Source organism: Candoia aspera, chromosome 3 (assembly GCF_035149785.1).
Source record: "Candoia aspera isolate rCanAsp1 chromosome 3, rCanAsp1.hap2, whole genome shotgun sequence".
Classification (NCBI taxonomy): domain Eukaryota; kingdom Metazoa; phylum Chordata; class Lepidosauria; order Squamata; family Boidae; genus Candoia; species Candoia aspera.
This window is the reverse complement of record NC_086155.1, coordinates 75,613,772-75,635,397: the sequence shown is the minus strand read 5'-3', so window position 1 is coordinate 75,635,397 and position 21,626 is coordinate 75,613,772. Positions and strand designations below refer to the sequence as shown.

The window sequence follows — 21,626 nt, the reverse complement described above, 5'->3', positions numbered from 1 at the left end:
CATCAGTACTCATGACATCACCCTCCCCTCCAGATTCACATTCCATTTCAACCCCCTCCCTTCCAGATGTCTCATAAGAATCCATCTCCCCCTCTAAGCTCCCATGGGAACTGGGCAACGATGGAAATTCTTCAAAGGAAAACTCCTCCAAGGACGAATCAGTGCTGCTCTCCAGGTCTGATAACGCTTCAGGCCCAGGTGGCTGCTGCTGGAAAATAGATAATTAGAAGATTCTTCACCCCTCCCCCTTGGGAAATGCAAGCTGGAGGTGGAGGGCTGCGGCTCACCCTCCTCCTCTGTCTCTGGCCTCAGAGCCTCTGGCGGGGGTAGAGGTTGCCAACTTATGAACTCCTCTGCTTGGGATTCCTCTGCTTGCTCAGTCAAGTGAGGAATCTCTGGTAGAGTGCGAGGCTTGGGTTTGTGAGGGAAAAGCTGATGGAATCATTGAACCAGCGCTGGTGCATGCACATCTCTGGCATTTTCTCATGTGTGCTCTTCCTCAGGGTACCCTTTCCAGTGTATTAAATATTGGATGCCCCTTCCCCTCCTCCTAGAGTCCAGAATTTCGACTTCATGTTCCTCCTCCCCCTCCACAATTACTGGAGGTGGGGGGGGGGCAGTTGCGATTCTAAGGTACTTGTGGGAGGGTCTTTGGCTAGCAAGGCTCTGTGAAAAACTGGATGGATTTTCATGGATGCTGGCAGCTTTAAGCGATAAGCCACTGGATTTATCTGCAAACTTAGAGTCCAACTTCTTGGAGGGCCTGGTAGAGTTCAAAAACTTGGTAGAGAGCCATACTTTTTCTCCTACCGCAATCGCTGGCCCCTCTTGTCTGTGAGCATCTGCAGCTCTCTTGTAAGCACTCTTTGCCCTGTTCAGCTGCTCCTTTAACAACTCCTGTGTGGCTTGTTGCTCTTTAAGAAAATCAGCTGTGGCTGGAACAGTTCCCCTGCTGGGAGGAGGTGGGCGACACCCGAGGGTTAACCCTGTAGAGTGCCTGGAAAGGAGACATCTTGGTAGAAGATTGCACAGAGTTGTTATAAGTAAATTCTGCCATGGGGAACAGGGCTGGCCAATTGTCTTGCTGATAAGTGGTGTAACACCTGAGATACTGCTGTAACCATTGGTTAATTTTCTCAGCTTGCCCGTTACTAGCCAGATGATGCGATGATGATAGGTGGATCTGGACCCCTAATGACTGGAAAAGGGCCCTCCAGAACCTGGAAGTGAAACTGAGGGCCTCTGTCACTCACCAAGTGATTTATCATGCCTCTATACCTAAAAGCATGGCCCATAAACAACTGTGCTGTGGCTTGCGCAGATGGGAGGCCCTTGCAAGGAATAAAATGCGCCATTTTAGTGAAAAGGTCCACCACAACTAGTATGGAAGTCAGCCCCTGGACCGGGGGTAAATCAGTGATGAAATCCATGGAGATTGTATCCCAAGGCCTACTGGGGGTGGGTAGGGGTTGCAAGAGTCCTATGGGCTTCCCTGGGAGAGGCTTGGCTCATGTACAGGTATGACAAGAAGCAACGTAACCCTTTATGTCTGCAGTCATCTTAGGCCACCAGTAGTCTCTCAGAGCTCTATGGAGAGTTTTGAAAACACTTCCGTGGCCTGCCGTTTGATGGTCATGGCAAAGTCTCAGTACTTCTTCCCTCAATGAGGGGAGAATGTATAATCGCCCGCTATGCCAGAGGATTCCCGCCTCCACATTAAAGGGGGAGGCAGTGTCTTGCGGGCTCCTCTGGAGGTCATCCATCCTGGCCCTGGCATACAGGTCCTGTTGCTGCTGAGCTCTGACTCTTGTAAATAGGTCCTCTGCTTGTCTGCCTGCTGCTAAAATCTCTGTCTGGTTCCCCCTCATAGACTGCTGAAAGTTGTGAGGTTGTAATATAGTAGCCTGTACCTCCTGGTGAGTAGTGGGGGTTGCCTGAATGGATAGAGACGGGGCATCTGCCAAACAGTTCTACGCCCTGGGAACATAAGAAATAACAAAATTGAAACGGGAGAAAAACTGGCTCCATCTGATTTGGCATGGGGTGAGGGATCTGGTGTTTTGTAGAAGCTGTAAATTCTTGTGATCGGTGCAAACTTTCACAGGAAAGGTTGCACCTTCTAGCCAGTGCCTCCACTCTTGAAATGCTGCTTTAATTGCCAGCAACTCCTTGTTAAAAACATCATAGTTTCTCTCTACTGGTGAGAGCACGCAGGAGAAAAATGCACAAGGGAGCAATGTATTCTCTGTTTTGTTAGTATATTGCAATAAAACAGCCGCAATAGCAAAATCTGAAGCATCTGAATGCATTATGAATTGCTTCATGGGATCAGGGTGCTTTAAAAGCAGCTGGGATGCAAAGAGCTGCTTAAATTTGCTCCCTCTCCCCCCAAATGAATTTTGATCCTTTCTTCAAAAGCTGCGTGAAGGGTTTAGACCTGTCACTAAATTTATTTATGAATCTCCTGTAAAAATTGCAGAACCCTAGAAATTTTTGTACCTCTTTCACATTTCGGGGGGGTTGCCAAGAGAGAATTGCCTGGACCTTAGAAAGATCCATGGATATGCCTTCTGTTGATATTTTATAGCCCAGGAAATGTAATTCAGTTAAATCGAAGGCACACTTCTCTAGCTTGGCGAACAGCTTGTTCTCTCTCAGTCTTTGTAAGACATTACGTACATGGGTTACATGAGTTGTAGCATCCTCAGAGAATATTAATATGTCATCTAGATAAATGACCAGATACTTACCTAGTAAATCAGAGAAAATTTGATTCATAAATCGGGAAAATATGGCTCCTGCATTAGACAAGCCAAAGGGCAAAACAAGGTACTCAAATTCACCAAACCTTGTATCGAAGGCAGTCAGATATTCATGCCCCTCTTTCATTCAGATCAGATTGTACGCATTCCTGAGGTCCAACCTAGTAAAAATGTGTGCTTTCTGTAAGCGATCCAGCAGATCAGATATTAGAGGGAGTGGGTAATTTTCCTTGACCGTGAGTTTATTGAGGGAACTGAAATCATGCACCACTCTCATGGGTGCCTCCTGGTTTGCGGGTGCCAACGGGTCAGGCTTCTTTGGTACAAAGAAGGTAGGAGCAGACACTGGGGAAGTAGATGGTCGGATGAAACCCTTTTGGAGATTAGAATCCAAGTAATCCTTTAAGGTGGCTAGTTTCTTGGGGGACATGGGATATTGTTTCCTTGCTGGAATCTTGGCTCCTGGTATCAACTCAATGGTGCAATCACAGTCCCTATGGGGGGGTAGTGCTGTGGCCTCTTGTTCGCTGAAAACGTCTGCAAAATCTGCATACTTGGCTGGCAACTGGACCCCCCCTGCTTTCGTGACTGCGTTGGTTGCTGGAGAGAGAAGAGCGGCTTGAATCTTGTGGTGCTGGCATTCCTTAGCTGGGAAGGAGATTGCTCCCGTAGTCCAGTTCAACAATGGGTTGTGGATCTTCAGCCAAGGTATGCCCAGGACTATAGGCACATTAAGTGATGCAGTAACATAAAGTTGGATCCACTCAGTGTGGTCTCCCATTGTTAGTTGTAAAGGTTCTGTGAAACTTCTAATCGGCCCTGCCTTGAGGGGCTGGCTGTCACTGGTCTCAACTTCTATGGGACGTGACAATTCTATGGTCGGGATGTTGAGGTCTTGTACAGTCTGTACATCAATAAAATTGGTGGAAGCTCCGGAATCCACGAGGGCCTCTAGCTTGACCTGGTGCTCTGGGTTTACATGCATTATGACTGGTAAGTAGTAAAAGAATTGCCTGGAATCCTCAGAATGAGCCCTTCTTAATTGATTGATGGTCTCCCTGCTGAGCTCTGTGGAGGGAGACCGACGGAGTTTCCCTGGTTGGAAGTTGAGGTGGAGGTGGCTCTTGGTTCTGCTGCTTGCCCTGGGGCTCTTACGGAATTTGCTTGGCTTCTTGCTGGGCAAGCTCTCACCATGTGCCCCTGGACTCTGCAGTAGAAACAGAGGGCTCTCTCTCTCCTTCTCTGTCTCTCAGCCTCGGAAATAAGCCTCCTGCTCGCCCCGATCTGCATCGGCTCCTCTGGTCCTGAGTAGAGAGATGCTGTGGAGAGAGCTAGAAATCCTGGAAGCGCTCTGAGGCCCCTGTTTCTCCCTGGCTGCATCTGTCTGAGCTCTTCTAGCCTGGTGTCTACGGCCACAGACAGTTGATATAAACCTTCTAGGGTAGCTGGTGTTCCCTGGCGCACTAATTCATTTTTAATTTCTTCATCCAGCCCGTTTGAATTGGTCTTTCAAGGCGCTCTCATTCCAGTCCAGATCTCCTGCTAACAGCTTGAAATCAGCAATGTAAATTCCCACCCTCTTGTTGCCTTGCTTGAGCTTCCGAATTTCCCAGCTGGCAGTGACCTCTCTGATCGGGTCATCAAAGTGTGCTCGGAACCCTGCCAGAAAATTCTGGTAGTCATTGAGAATTGGGTCATTGTTCTCCACCATGGGAATAGCCCATTTGGCTGCTGGGCCCTTTAGCAGACTTAAAATGAAGGTGACTCTGGTTCTGTCTGTGGGAAACTCTGCCTGTCTGCTGTCGAAAAACATTGTGCACTGTGTGAGAAAGGTTCTCAACTGTCCTGCTTCTCCTCCAAACTTCTCTGGTAGACTGCCCTGGGATCTCAAGACTACTGGAGGAGCTGCTGCTGCTGGCACTGGTTGTGGGTTAATCGGAGCTGGTTGTTGTAACTGCTGTAGCATGGCTGCTTGTAATTGTTGATCTGGAGATCTACTTGTTGATGTTGTTGCAATGCTGCTGCCAGTTGTTGGATGGCTTGCCGAATTCCTGGTTTTCCGAAGACATTTTCCCAAATGTCTCTTCCTTTTTTTTTTTGTTCCTCCCTCTTTCAATGGGAGTAGTTGAGTTTGTTAGGATTGATGTCCTAACAGCCAGGAACCACGCTGAGACAAGGAATAGGTCTCTAGTGTTTATTACTGCTACATTAGACAAAAAATCCTAACAAACTGAAGAATTGTGGGAAAACCCCAGACAGATAAAATCCCAAAAGTTAAGGCGGGTCTGATCTGTGTCTCTTTGAATGGCTGCTTAACTCCTCAGTACTACGCATGCATTTCCCCCCTGGATAGGGGCCCCCTCCTGCTCACCATCAGTACTCATGACAGAAGGGTTGAGGAATTAGTGGGAAAAAGAAACTATCTGACTATGCACTTCTTAAAGCAGTTTTCAGGAAACATCCACACTATTCAAAAGAGGATTGCTTGAGGAAATGAAGAAGGAAGAATTAGAGGACTCAAAAGGATTGTGTAATAGAAGCATAATGGTGAAAACAGAGGGAAAGTTGAAACAAGGAACAAAGAGACATAAAAGGTGAAGGGCAAAAGACACAAGGTTATATGGCCTTTACTCAAAACAACTGTTACACAACGGTTCTTAGGCTGCTGGCTCAGCTGTTAGTTACCTTGTAATCTGGGACAATGAAAAGCCTCTCCATCTTCTAATTCTTGGAAAATGAAACAGAATATGCCTGCTTGAGATGTGTTATCAGCAATTATGTAATTTGTTATAGTACATCCCTCCTGCTTCTCACCATAATAGAGATGAAGATGGGTGAATCGATTATAGTGAAAGGGGGAAAAATACTTGGACTTAATGAATATGTCCACAGTAAATATAAAGCTGAAATTTGATTCCTGTTAGAATTACCAGAAAAATCCAAAAGCAGAGCATAGTGGCCAAGACTATGTATAAATATCTCAGCTAATGGTCTGGTTTGCATATCATGCTAAGTCATATCCAAACAAATGATATTACAGCTTACTTTGATACATGAATCCATGGGTGGTTTTATTAGACCAAAAATAAGCCTCATGCCTCACTTCTTTCTCACCTTATAATTACAATGACCGTATTTTCTTGGAAAAAAAAAAAGGACAAACCTGAAAAAGGGGCATATATGAAAGTGGTTCATAAGGATTAAAAAAATTGTTTATGTTTATAACTTTGCTTTATAAAGGAAAATTTAAGATCAAAACTATGAAAAACTTTACCAAAACCCATATTATAATAAAAATATCCACAATCAAACAGAATATGTAAATTTATTTTAAAAAGAACATTCAATTTCTGTATTTTTCACGTGAGTGAAAGACTGTGCATTAAGTGGTACCATTTGTACAGTAAAAGTTCAATGTCCAAAATAAAGGACAACAGTGAGTTTTTGAAAAATAAATAAATCTAAAGGACAGCTTTCTGAAATAAAGGACATATGGTCACTGTAATAGAACATTTTTGTGATTCATTAAACCTATTTCTCATTACATGAAGATCATGAAACTGTTTTTTTAAACTTTTGTTTACAACCAGAGGAGGTAATGAATCAAAGTATCACATTCTGGTTTATGAAGACAAATGGAACCATGCTTTCCCATTATGGGAACAGTTATAAGAAACTGTAATTATTAAACTACAATGAAATATTAAACTATAAGATAAAGTTACAGGTCATAGGCAAATAGTTCCTCTTCAGTATGGTGTCTGTAAGGTAGAGGACCAATGACCAAACATGTTTGATGACTTCATCACACAAATGCCACAACTTACATATTTTAGTCAGATGTTGGGACACAAGTAGATAATGGCAGCATTTGTGTGTTGTTGTGTCATTTTGATGTCATGGCAGTTTGATGTGGATTCCACTGCTCTTCAGACTGTTAAATTATAATCTTGCTAGCACAGAAAAGCTAGCACAGAAAAGTCCAAAACATTTAAAATAACAGATAACATTATCAGCACCAGATGCCATTCCAACTATAGAAAAAAAAAAGCCCCTGGGGAAGAAAGATCTTTTTGGTGGGAAAAATTCTGCTGCTTATTTGACAGGATCTTATTTTCCACAGGATTGTACAGTGGAGAGAAAGTCTATAGGTCAACTTAACTTTACACATGCATTTAAAAAAGAACAACCAAGCACTGCTAAAAAGGTTGGGCATTGACACTGATAATGTTCAGATAATATTCCCTCCCCATGGGACACCCATGTACACTTTGCAAATGGCTGCAGGGGAAAAGTCTATATACTGTAGGTATGATTGTAAGCACCTTGCCTTACCATGCAGACAACGGCCTGTCGTAGCATGCACTACAAAACTAGTTAAATAGATTTGGACTCCACAACTGCAGACATCCATGATATGTGCTGACCTATGAGCTGAATCAGAGGCATGGGCCTTATCAGGAGGGCTCATAATGTAAGGGCTCCTTTTGCTGAATGTCTAAACTGGGCTCTTGTCTGAGGCACTTTGTAAGGAATCAGCACAATGTGTTTGCCAGCTCCCAATGGCTCTTCCAACTGAGCAAAACCTTGTCAAGTCCTTCAGCAGACTTGATAAGTGTTCCTTATTATAGGTACCCACAAACAACCTATTTTTAAAAATGAAAAGCTAATCTTGCCAAGAGCAGATGGGAGCTTCACATTTCCATAACAACAAAAACGCTCAAGACAAAACTTTTTTTTTCATATGCAGTCCTACAGCTGTTGCATCAGTCAACTGTTCTTCCTTCAGAAAAGTATGTCCTTTAAGATCCCATTGTGACTTGGCTATTATGAGAAAAAGAACACACATGGAGTAACATGTGATGATCTACCTAGTTCTAGTGTTTTGTGCTTCTCCTATATAATTTTCCCCATGTGCTTGAATTATTGTCTGGGTTCTGAAAGAGGTAACTTGTGTACATTGAGCACAAAGTAATATTTACTACATCACAGGATTTTTTTTTAAAAAAATCCTCTTACTATTTTGTTTTGAAGCAAGTTTCTTGTGTTCAAAGTTTCCAAGTGATAGCATTTTCTTTTCTTTCTTTTTTGTACTTTCAAGCCAGTCTTGATTCCGTGTGACTGCCTGGATAACTCCCTGCAGTTTTCTTGGCAACATTTTCAGAAAGAGTTTGCCAAAGTCAGGACTAGAACTCATAGCCTCACAGCTTCTGACCCAGGGCCTTTAACAACTACGCCCAACCAGCTCTTTAGCACTTTCCTTAGGAAGCCCAAATATATTTCAAAGCATAACAAGTCAAGCCACTTCAATAAGCTGCTGAAACTGTAGAGCTTTCTAGGGTTTACAACATTATATACAGTGGCTAAATTAGTACATAATTAAGCTATAGCTTGGTGTTAGGAAGCTGTGCTTCTGTTGTTGTTTATTTGTTTAGTCGCTTCCAACTCTTCGTGACTTCATGGACCAGCCCACGCCAGAGCTTCCTGTCGGTTGTCAACACCCCCAGCTCCCCCAGGGACGAGTCCGTCACCTCTAGAATATCATCCATCCACCTTGCCCTTGGTCGGCCCCTCTTCCTTTTGCCTTCCACTCTCCCTAGCATCAGCATCTTCTCCAGAGTGTCCTGTCTTCTCATTATGTGGCCAAAGTATTTCAGTTTTGCCTTTAATATCATTCCCTCCAGTGAGCAGTCTGGCTTGATTTCCTGGAGGATGGACTGGTTTGATCTTCTTGCAGTCCAAGGCACTCTCACAATTGTCCTCCAACACCACAGTTCAAAAGCATCTATCTTCCTTCTCTCAGCCTTCCTTATGGTCCAGCTCTCACAGCCATATGTTACTACGGGGAACACCATTGCTTTAACTATGCGCACCTTTGTTGTCAGTGTGATGTCTCTGCTCTTAACTATTTTATCAAGATTGGTCATTGCTCTTCTCCCAAGGATTAAGCGTCTTCTGATTTCCTGACTGCAGTCAGCAGCTGCAGTAATCTTCGCACCTAGAAATACAAAGTCTTTCACTGCTTCTACATTTTCTCCCTCTATTTGCCAGTTATCAATCAAGCTGGTTGCCATAAACTTGGTTTTTTTGAGGTTTAGCTGCAAGCCAGCTTTTGCACTTTCTTCTTTCACCTTCATCATAAGGCTCCTCAGTTCCTCTCCGCTTTCAGCCATCAAAGTGGTATCATCTGCATATCTGAGATTGTTAATGTTTCTTCCAGCGATTTTAACTCCAGCCTTGGATTCCTCAAGCCCAGCATGTCGCATGATGTGTTCTGCGTACAAGTTGAATAGGTAGGGTGAGAGGATACAGCCCTGCCGTACTCCTTTCCCAATCTTAAACCAGTCTGTTGTTCCGTGGTCTGTTCTTACTGTTGCTACTTGGTTGTTATACAGATTCTTCAGGAGGCAGACAAGATGACTTGGTATCCCCCATACCACTAAGAACTTGCCACAATTTGTTATGGTCCACACAGTCAAAGGCTTTAGAATAGTCAATAAAACAGAAATAGATGTTTTTCTGAAACTCCCTGGCTTTTTCCATTATCCAGCGGATATTGGCAATTTGGTCCCTAGTTCCTCTGCCTTTTCTAAACCCAGCTTGTACATCTGGCAATTCTCGTTCCATGAATTGCTGAAGTCTACCTTGCAGGATCTTGAGCATTACCTTACTGGCATGTGAAATGAGTGCCACGGTTCGATAGTTTGAACATTCTTTGGTGTTTCCCTTTTTTGGTAGGGGATATAAGTTGATTTTTTCCAATCTGATGGCCATTCTTGTGTTTCCCAAATTTGCTGGCATATAGCATGCATTACCTTGACAGCATCATCTTGCAAGATTTTGAACAGTTCGGCTGGGATGCCATCATCTCCTGCTGCCTTGTTATTAGCAATGCTTCTTAAGGCCCATTCAACCTTACTCTTCAGGATGTCTGGCTCTAGCTCACTGACCACACCGTCAAAGCTATCCCCGATATTGTTATCCTTCCTATACAGGTCTTCTGTATATTCTTGCCACCTTTTCTTGATCTCTTCTTCTTCTGTTAGGTCCTTGCCATCTTTGTTTTTGATCATACCCATTTTTGCCTGGAATTTTCCTCCGATGTTTCTAATTTTCTGGAAGAGGTCTCTTGTCCTTCCTATTCTATTGTCTTCTTCCACTTCCACGCATTGCTTGTTTAAAAATAATTCCTTATCTCTTCTGGCTAACCTCTGGAATTTTGCATTTAATTGGGCATATCTCCCCCTATCACTGTTGCCTTTTGCTTTCCTTCTTTCTTGGGCTACTTCTAGTGTCTCAGCAGACAGCCATTTTGCCTTCTTGGTTTTCTCTTTCTTTGGGATGTATTTTGTTGCCGCCTCCTGAACAATGTTGCGAACTTCTGTCCAGAGTTCTTCCAGGACCCTATCTACTAAGTCCGGTCCCTTAAATCTATTCTTCACCTCCACTGCAGATTCCTTAGGAATATTAGTGAGCTCATATCTAGCTGATCTGTGGGTCTTCCCTAATCTCTTTAGTCTGATCCTAAATTGTGCAATAAGAAGTTCGTGATCGGAACTACAGTCAGCTCCAGGTATTGTTTTTACCGACTGGATAGATGTCTGCCACCTTTGGCTGCAAAGGATGTAGTCAATCTGATTTCGGTGTTGTCCATCTGGTGAAGTCCATATATAAAGCTGTCTCTTAGGTTGTTGGAAGAGAGTGTTTGTTATGCAGAGTGAGTTGTCTTGGCAAAATTCTATCAGCCTATATCCTGCTTCATTTTGTTCTCCAAGGCCATGCTTACCTGTAATTCCAGGTGTCATTTGACTGCCCACCTTAGCATTCCAGTCTCCCGTGATGAAAATAACATCTCTTTTAGGCGTGTTGTCCAGTAGGTGCTGCAGATCCTCATAGAACTGCTCTACTTCAGCTTCTTCAGCATCTGTGGTTGGGGCGTATATTTGGATCACTGTGATGTTAGATGGCTTGCCCTGAATTCGAATTGAGATCATTCTATTGTTTTTTGGATTGTATCCAAGCACTGCTTTAGCCACTTGACTATTAATTATGAAGGCTACTCCATTTCTTCTGTGGTCCTCTTGTCCACAGTAGTAGATCTGGTGGTCATTTGATGTGAAGTGGCCCATTCCAGTCCATTTCAGTTCACTGACACCCAAAATGTCTGTCTTTAATCTTGACATCTCACCAATAACCACATCCAATTTGCCCTGGCTCATAGATTTTACATTTCAGGTTCCAATGGTGTGTTGATCCTTAGAACATCGGATTCGCTATTCACCACCAGCACTGTCGACCGCTAGCTGTCCTTTCGGCTTTGAGCTAGCTGCGTCATCACGTCTGGGGCTAGTTGAACTCATCCTCTGTTTCTCCCCAGTAGCATTTTGACCATCTTCTGACCTGGGGGTCTCATCTTCTGATGGTATACCGACATATCTCTGGTTGTACTGATCCATTTAGTTTTCACGGCAAGAATACTGGGGTGGGTTGCCATTACCTTCCCCAGGGATCGCATTTAGTTTGGCCTCTCTGTCATGACCTTCCCGTCTTGGGTGGCCCTTCACGGTTTAGCTCATGGCATCATTGAGGTGCTCAAGCTCCAGCACCACGACAAGGTAATGATCCTTTGCTGAAGCTGTGCTTCTGAGCCCTTTCCTATTCCCTCCAGCAGTTTCATTTCCACTGTTTACTAATATTACTTAGCATGAGATTTGAACCAGGATAAAGCATGCTTGATTTTACTACAGTTTACCACAATAAGACAGTCTCAAACTCTGATTTATGAGGCTACTTTATTCAGTAAACTGTAGTTAATTTGAACCACAATTAGAGTGTAGGTGTTACCATAACCTGAGATTAATCAAAAATAGATAGAAGCTTATGAACAGGCCTGCAACTAGGGTCTCTGTCACCTGGGGCAAACATGGATTCTGCACCCATTTTGGCGCCCCCCCAGTGCTCATTTTGGCACCTCCCCAGTGCGGCGCCCGGGGCACATGCCCCGCTTGCCGCCCTGTTGCGGCCCTGCTTATGAGCTTGCAGTTGCTCTAAAGGAGAGGAAAATGGCTGGCAAATCCAAAACTGACATAGTTCATAAACATAACTCAGCATTAAAGTATTAGTAGTAAAGATTGTGCAGCTTTTTGACAGTTAAAGTAGAACGTATAATTAATTACTTCTAGAACTGAAACTTCACCTTCCTACTAGTTGCCAAATAGGATGAGAAACTACAGAAGTAGACAATTAGGTCCACTGCCTTTAGGACTTATTCTGCTTGGAGTTGACAAATTAAAATAATATTGGCTGTAGTAGAGATCTGCGAAGGTAATATGATAATTCAACCTAAAATAAGCAATGGGGGTTCACATATACATACAGTTTGCCTGATTTATCTTTGATTCTGTAGTTAAAAGCTGGGAGCTGAACAACAGGCAGCTGTTCCTAGATACACTGATGCCAATTTTCATCATGACTCCAGTGCAAGCTCTGCCCTTTTGTACTTGCATCATAATGTTACACCCAAGTGTACAAGAGGTGGAGTTTGTATCACAATATCTTAACTCACGTCTTCTCCTGACTAATGCTGTTTCCATCCCATACCTGGGTCTGAATCCTGACTGAAAAGGATTTAGATAATCCGCTTCATCTAGGGTCCTCTGAAGCTGTTGTGCAACCACCTTTTCATCACCTTCCCCCAAAAGGGGTGGTTCGATATTGGATGAAAATTGTCCATTATGGTGGGGTCCAGCGATGGCTTCTTGAGGAGGGGGTAAACCAAGGCCTCTGTAAGAGGTAATAGAACAACCCCCTCACTCAAACAAGAATTTACCACTGCTAGAACCCATTCACATGACACCACCCAGGCCTCTTTAACTAGCCAGGAGGGGCATGGATCTAAAGAGCAGGTGGCTGAACTCACAGTCCTAAGGACCCTGTCCACTTCATCAGGCTCAATGGGTTCAAACCATTCTCATAAAACCAGGCAAGGTTCCTCCCCAGGCATCTCCTCCAGTCCTGCAACAAGGCTAGCATCCAACTGAGCGAATTCGAGCAACTTTGTCTGACAGATGCTGAACAAATTCTTCCGCACACCCCTGCAGGGGTTTCTCTGAGCCCGCTCTACCCAAGAGGCCACATGTCACCTGAAACAGGGCCACAGGACAGCTCTCCACAGATGCCATAAGGATGGAGAAGTACTGATGCTTCACCAACCTTACCACCACAAGGTAGGCCTTAATAGCAGCTCTAACCCATGTCTGGTCCAGTTCATCCCCTATAGAATTCCAGCAACTCTCTAGATGTCTCTGCTCTCATTTCAACACCCTTAACTCCTCTGTAAACCACAGGGAGTGCCAGGATCCATGAGAGGGGAGAGGCTGCATAAGTGCAATCCAATCTAAGATCTCAGCAGGACCATGTAGCAGACCAGCAGGAGCAACCCCCAGCTCCCTCTAAAACCCATCAGGGTCCATCAGTCACGAGGGGTAGATTGATTTAATGGGTCGAACCTCCCTGCAGTAGATGGTGGTGGCACAGAATCCCATGGTAATCAGGGCATGATATTACCATGACAATGGAGACATCAAAAGCTCCCCCAATTTCAAATCACATAGCCATTGCTCTGACAGGAACACCAGATCCTGGGTGTGACCACTGTCCCGTGTCAGGCTCTGGATGACCTGGGATAGGCCCATGGTCATCATGGTGACCATGAACTCAGGCCACACTCCAAGAGAAGGCAAACTGAAGTCCACCAAGACCTTAAGTCTGGGGAACTCCACTGCCAACCCAGAGATGGAGTCAAGGAGCTCAGGCAGGGAAGTTGCTATGCAGCAAGGAGGCTGCTACAACAGCAACAGTCCCAGCTGATCCCTAGAGCCCAACCTAATGAACAGGGTCTCACATCTGGTGACCTGTGGTACAGTGCCCCTGAAGGCTGTAAGTGATTCCCGGATGACAATTGCCACACCTCCACCCCTGGCCCGGGGTCTTGGCTGATGCCACATCCGAAACCCATCTGGGCACATCTCGGAAAGGGCCACCCACCCCTTCCAGGCCCAGCCAGGTCTCGGTAATATATGCCAGGTCAGCCCTCTCATCAATGATTAAAACAAAGATGAGGCCTTATTACAGACTGACCTAGCATTTAGAAGCAGCAGCCAAAAGCCAGGGCCTCTGAAGGTTGGTTGACCAGGTACAGGGGTTGAAACCAAAGAGCTGGAATGTGAAACCAGTATAAGATATCAGTCCCATACCAAAACCAGTATAAGACATTGGTCCCATTATGTTATGTATTACTGTAAATCATAGCTTTTCTCTGCTTGCATAAAACAGCTGTGATGCTATGAAGAGATAAAAAGTTATTTGGAAAGGCTGAGAGGAGAAGGCTTTGCTGAAGTGGATCTTTTTTATAAGTTCAAGTACAGTAACAAGCTTTGTTAGAGACTCAACTCAAAAGGCTTCATTAAACTAATACCTTCCATGCAGTACTATATGAGAAATTCTGTAGTGAAATCACAGTATAGAATTCATTGTTCAGAAATTCTAAACTTCATATTGTCACCACAAGCCTGGTTCATGCACCACATTAAATCATCCATAATTTACAAATTACAATGATAGATTCCCAATATATCTTCAGCCAAACCTAAATGAAGTATGGCTATATACTCAAATACCTTTTCCAGAAATTGAATGGTCAAAGTTTCCCTATAGTTTACAAAACTGTGGAATAAACTGAGGGTGTCTTTAGGAACAGTTTTAAGATACTTACCTTAAACACATTAGCACGATACCTTCTTCAGGAGACCTTTTCCTACTTTGGTTGTCAATAACAGCCAGAACAGCCAGAGATCAAACATGCAAATAGCTGGTCCCATACCACCATTCATTTTATTTGTTTGTTTATATTTCAAATTTCGTCACTGCCCATCTCCCTCAAAAGAGGGACTCTGGGCGGTGTCCAAATGGTCATACTTCCCATGCAAAAGATGCTTTGTTTACTCCATTCCAATGACCAAATTGTAATAACTCAGTAAATAGCTTTGCTAACCAACTCTGCATGGAGAAAATGATGGCAGAGTAATAAGATGTCTGCCATAACTAAAATGGATCAATGTTCAATTGAACCCAGGACTATTTTTTCCAATAACATTTCTCTACTATCTTCTGTGCTTATTCACTGCATTGAGTTCTTGAGAAAACCAGAGCTATGTAACATGTAAGAAAGGAGCTCTGGAAGTGTTCCATCATTTCCATATTCCAGAGTTGGCCATGCTTACATAGAACCATCAACCACTCTATTTCTGAAGTGTCAGGTTTAGTTCTATTTCTAATAAAATGTAATAGTAAAACCTCAAATTAATGGATTATTTGGAAAGAAGGGAGTTTCATAAACCCAAATATCTCCTAAATCTCAGTATAGGTAATTGACATATTTTAGGTCATTAGCCCAATGAAATAATTGATGTTTTTACATTATTTGCATCCATTTGTGTAATTAAACAATTGAAATTTTAATATATTTGCATCCATTTATATCATGCAAATGATGTGAATTGATGCAAATGACAAATGAATGTCACTTACATCATTACCCGAATTATGGATATTGAACAAATTATATCAATTGTATGGACAAAATTTTCATCACTGGGGTGAAGGGAGAGTCCAAATACAAATTTGCTCAGTTGCAGTTGAAGGTCTGTTAAAAGGAGGTTTCACATAGGGATGTTATCTAAGAGCTTTAGTCCTGCTTGTGCAAACATTTTTTCTAAATTACAGTTCAAGTTTTGTCTATGATTTTTTTTCCCCCAGAGGAATGGGGGAAGTGAATAATTATGCACACCCACACTAATGAAATGGGAGAAGGAAAGAGAATGCTAGAAAAGGAGATTAACATTTTATGTGCCGAATCCTTGGTAAGACACAGGGACTGAAAGAAACCTGACTGTCTGAGAACTCATTGCTTTGAAACATTGAAGGCTGGGAGGAAATGTGTATGTGGTGGTGTGGCAGGTAACCTCACACTATGTTTATCTCTTATGATAATACAATGATCTTGTTAAACGTATGTCCACTCTTTATACTACATATTCAGAAAGAAAAAAGAAGAAGGGCTTCAAGATTTGCTCATGATGTCAGCAGGAGCCAATCTAGATAATTAGTACAGATCATCTGCATGTCATCCCTTCTGGCAGATGAAATCATTTAAGCTTACCTAGGAGAAAGACCCAACGAGCAAAGAACTTACTTCTCCGTAAACATGCTTTGGCCCTAGAGTCCCTCGTCCTCAAGTGAATTTCCTTGAACAATTAAGGGGAATTTAGGGAAGCAAGCATAGTTCTTATCAGAAGGCTGATAAGTGGTTTGGAAGATCACTTACAATTCTGAAAGAATGGTCTCTGAATACATTCTGTTTCAAACTGTCCTATTTTGACCTTCCAAAGAGGGCTCCTGTATTTTCTGTTCATTCTAATCCAAGGCAGACCCAGAGTTCTACAACTAGTATTTCTCAAATATTTATTGATGAAATGTAAGACCTCCATCCCATAGCCCTAAGTGTGACAAGATTCGTGATTCTGAAAACATCAGTAATCTGACAGTGGAAGGAGAGAAAGCCTAAAATCACTCATCTTACATCTTCAGGGTTAGAATGTTGCTTTTTAAAAAAAAAAATCATGGATAAAAATTAAGGGTATGATTTAGATGCCAGTGTTTATGTGTTAGGAACTACAGACTTTTTATGAAAGTTCTGGAAAGATTTAATAATGGAAAACACTGTGCAGAGGAAAGGAGTGAACATGGGAGGAGGAAAAAAGGGAAAACCAGTGCCTTTAAAGGGATTTTGCTTAAGGAGATGTTCCATGTATAGGAAATGGTCTGGTTAATTTATGGCATTCTTCCAAACAAAATAAGGTTGACTTCCGTTTTGGGGATGGAGGCAAATGCATGTGCTTTCAAGCAGCAGAAATCAATGGTTAGTTCTCAGACTGATAAGGGAACATTATACAAATAACCAGCTACATTAGTGAAGAGATCTGCCACATGTTACTATTCACGCTAAGGCAGTTAGGAAGAAATAAGGAAGTCTCCAAAGTAGTGTACCGTAAGAATATATTGATTTTTAGATGGGGAATAGTTCAGTTGCCAGACTCCTTGTGACCTTATCCTTTTCTTCTCAATAAATCTTGCTAAAGAGACTCTTTCAGAGTCATAACTGGCAAATAAGTATTTTTGGTTGAGGCAGATGCCAGAGAATCTGACAGGAGAGCTGCCTGGACACACAAGGGAACTGGTATTTGACGAAGTGTGTGAGTGCTTGAAGAGGCCCATGTGAAAAAAAGTGAGCTCTGAAAGAGCTGTCTATTATGAAGAATTATCACTGGAGCTGGCCTTTGCCTAATTTAAATTAGGCCTTTGCCTAATCTAAATTACAGTTCAAGTTTTGTCTATGATTTTTTTCGCAATAACCAGTCAGAAGTGGAAATAAATTCCAAACACTTTAATGCTATGGTATGACTTAATTTGAAATAAATTAATGGAACTCTCACCTTGTAAAATAGCTAAAAGGAACTGAAAGGTTCGCTTCTAGCCAGGAATAAGTAAATAGTAGCCTTATTCACACAGATACTGAGGCTATAAACTAGGAGTAGGCAATGTGTAAACCACAGGGGCAGAATTTGAGTCTTTCAGATCCCTACAACTGTTTCATCTATTTCAGTAACAGGATTGTTAAGAAGCAGCACCATTATTTTCAACCATTTTGAAAATTGAAATAACATCTAAATTGTAGCATAAGTCCCAAATCTAACAGAATTTTTTTAAAAAACCCTCTTCAACCTAAACACAGGGGGAAAAAATATAACATTCCTGCCCACCTCTGCCATAAACTATTATTCACAAACCATTATGGCTAGCTTTTTACATCACACCAAGCTTAAACCAAAGAAACTAAATTTAGGATTAGCATGATGTAAAAAACCTTTTATATCCTTAAATGAGCTCAGGTATCTATTTAATACACAAACCATTTTCGCTACCCAAACACCTTGCAAGTAATCTGCAATCCAAGTCACTATCACAGATTAGGTCAAATGTTGAGAAATCTTAATTTTATATGGCAGAAATGCACTACTGAATTAATTTATTTTTATTGTAGGGTCTCAGAATCCATTTTTGTACTATATTTTTACTGTATTTTGAAAAAAGAACCTTGTGATAGGATAACCTACAATTTCTTTTATTAAAAAAAGTCATTACCTAATGTGCATATTACCAAAGGCAGTTTCAGAGCTGCATTCTGGTTTAGCAGCCTGCAATAATTTTGAGGCCGTGGCTTCTTGTGAAATCAACATGCTGCTGAAACTGTGCTCTAATGAGTACCGAAAATGTGCAATTAAAGAATAACCTTTTCTTGTTGCTTTTTCAATTATCAATGCATGAAAAATATGGTTTGTTAAGTTAGATCTTTTCCTTCTCTTTGGAACAATCTAATTACACAGCCAAGATTACTGCCATTGTTGGCTGCATTCTGGCTGCTTCTGGAATTATGGAATCATTATAGTTCCCAAACTTGTGTCAACAAAATGATCTCTTATCAGCCTATAATTAGGTATCTATAAAGAACATGGGTCAATGCTAATTAATTTGGAAGAGGCAGCTACTGCAGAATGTAGCATCTGGACACTGCGTATACACGTAACACTACTGATGAAGCAATTACTCTAGCTGCCCATTACAAAAGTGAGGTTCAAAGTTTTGCTTCTGATACATTAGGACCTGAACAGCCTGATAGATTGCCTTCGCAATTACCATAGAGTTTCATGGGTATTTGTGTGGATGACAAAATGTGATTTGTGATGTCACAATGCAAACTCTGTGATTTATGTACTTGGGCTTGACATTGGATTAAAGGTTACAAATCATGGCATTTGCACTGTGATGTCATGACACATGTCATCAATTTTTCATCACTGTAAATAGTAGCAGGCACCAGGGCCGCAACTCGGGGGGGCAACTGGGGCATGTGCCCTGGGCGCCGCACTTGTGGGGCACCAAAATGAGTGCTTGGGGGGTGCCAAAATGGGCGCGGAATCCATGTTTGCCCCGGGTGACACAGACCCTAGTTGTGGCCCTGGCAGGCACATCTGGAAGATCAGTTAGGGAGGTCCTGCTGCATATGCCAAGAACTACAGAGTTTCATCTTACAATTCCTTGCAGGTTACTTCTTTGTGCCTGTATGCTCTCTGTCTTGAACTTCTTCAGACATCTATTACTGTATTTACCCCAAAAGAAGGCAACTCTTCCCCCCACCCCCAAAAGAGGATCAATACAAACATAAATCCATTGTAACACACTCCCAGCCAAGCCAGCCCACAGCAGTTGCCCCACCTTATCAATCAGGGGCTGTTAACTCCAGCAGAAACCAATCCTCCAAATCCCTCCCCTACAAATGTGTGTTTGTGAATTAACTGAAGCAATAATCACTAATTAAAGTTAACTTGCCTGTAAATAAGTTGCATTTATAAAACTCATTTATCTGCCATCTACCTACTGTTTCATCCTCACATGTGTCTGTACCCCCTTGCCCCATTCTACTTTGACCTTCTCTCAGAAATAGCAAAATGCAAGGAGCTGAGATGGGGAAAGAATATCTTTACTGGAAAGAGAAAAAAGATGAAGGATTATAGGGAGTGAATATCAGCCTTGAGATAAGAGAGATGAAAAACTGCTGCAATTGCTTTTGTCATTCAAACCCAATTTTGTTTTCCTTTCCACAGTGTCTGCTTCCTTTAAATAGCCCCTACATAGATTCTGCAAATTAAATTATCCAAGGATAATTATTGGGGAGAGAGGGGGAGAATCATCTTTTTTTGAGTAAATATATCTCTTATTGAAGGCCTATCTTGTCAACCATGCTTGTCAACCATGTGAATACTGGATAAGTTATTTGGCTTGAGTTGTATGTTTTCCTGCTCCTATTCATATTTCTGTGAATATATTTTCCTGCTGTTCTGATTTCTTGCTAGAATGTAGTAATTTGAGATGCAAATTTGGTACATGAAACAGTACAGAAATAATACATTAAATACATTTATCCCGGTGTTAAAACATAATATATTCAGAATAGCTGCAGCCAAAATAACAACAGCTTACTTGGTCCTCAAAGGAAAGAGCCTGGGCAACATCTCGTGGGAATCCGTCAATGACAATACCTTCCTCATCAGGAATTTGCATTAATCTTTGCTTTATCTCAGTAATTGTGGTTTCCTTGAACAGATAAACAAACAAAAAAGGTATGTATTTCAGATGAAGAGTGCATTCTCAAATGTTGCTGGAGAAAAAACACATATGCAATTTCTCAATATGATTGGGAAGGGGATTTTTTTTCTCTTTTTACCTGTGGGGCCAATTCCCCAGTTGTAATTATCTTAGCAATCAGGCTCCACTTTCGATTGCTGCTTGTGCTGTGGATCTTCTTTCTTAACAAGTCACCCACAGAGATGTACTCAAATCCATAGCGTTCTGCTATTTTCAAGCTCTGGGTTCCTTTTCCACTTCCAGGGCCACCTAGAAGGAAAAACAAAGGCCTTACAAAGTTTTCTCAGATTCATTGCAGCCTTAGAATCCTCATATCATCCTAAATCAGTGTTTCTCAACCTTGGCAACTTTAAGATGGGTGGACTTCAACGCCCAGAATTCCCCAGCCAGGCTGGCTGGGGAATTCTGGGCGTTGAAGTCCACCCATCTTAAAGTTGCCAAGGTTGAGAAACACTGTCCTAAATGATCCTCAAAGTCAAGCATGTAGCAATCTTTAAATCATTAATTAGAGTTAGAATCCAAGACAGTCTTTCCTCAAACCAAGCATCTTCAAGTTATACTAAGTGTCTTCAAGACGTACTAGAAGCTAGCACAATGGCAGTTGATTGGAAAAACAGCTTTAGAATATCACCGAGGGCGTAGAATGAGCTTATCAGCTTTTGTGGAAGTATATGGAAGCAGCCCATCAGTCTCTCAACTACTAAGGTACTGTTCATATTACTAAGATACTTTTCGACCGACAGGAAGCTCTGGCGTGGGCTGGTCCATGAAGTCACGAAGAGTCGGAAGCAACTAAACGAATAAACAACAACAAGATACTTTTCACTGTGAACACCATAGCACAGAAATGAGGCCACTGTTATCCTCTCTCCTCTTTATTGATCTGACCTTTGGCAGCTATAGCTGGCACAACTTTTCTTCTCCCTAGTAATAGGGAACTTTAGTGTGGCATTGTATAAGTTGATATGACAACAATGCACTCCATCTGCAAGGTGTTCTTGCTGAACTGTAACTCCCAGAATCCATCTGTGGGGCAGGCACGGGGAGGGGGAGATGAAACAAGTGTTGTGACACAAGCTCCCTCCCTTTTGTACATGCATGAAGTTGCACACCTGTGTGAAATGGGCACTGCTTGTGTCCTGCCCTCACAGCACTCATCATTCTGATGAAATTGTCCCATTTTGCAGATGCTTCTGCCACTGCCCATGTTTGTTCAGGATGACGGTACTTGGATTTCAACATCTAGGCTTCCTGATGTAATAGTAAGGACAGTGACAGAAGATTATCCAGCTAGCACAGCAGAATCAGAACCATGATTCCTCCAACCCAGTACATTCTGGACACACAAAAACAAAGAGTAATAAGGAACAGATTCCCAATAATGGCACCAGTGTCCTGAGCTTGTTTCTTCATCCTCCTAGATTTAACTGCCAGATTAGAATTTATCTTTCTCTCAGTTTATCTTTCTCTACAGGGATTCAGCTCTATTTGCAGCTGTGTGTTTCAGGTGAAGTTGATTGTATAAAATTTAAGCAGCACTCC

At 42.3% G+C, this 21,626-nt stretch overlaps 1 protein-coding gene across 1 annotated transcript in view; it reads right to left on the bottom strand.

Moving 5' to 3' along the window:
* Nucleotides 1-21,626, bottom strand: part of AK5 (adenylate kinase 5) — a 115,651-nt gene that overhangs the window by 83,243 nt on the left and 10,782 nt on the right. Inside the window, exons 4-5 of the mRNA XM_063298142.1 lie at nt 20,164-20,333; nt 19,920-20,033 (exon numbers count right to left, since the gene is read on the bottom strand). Of these exons, the coding sequence (XP_063154212.1) occupies nt 19,920-20,033; nt 20,164-20,333 (284 nt within the window). The remainder of the gene's footprint in view (nt 1-19,919; nt 20,034-20,163; nt 20,334-21,626) is intronic.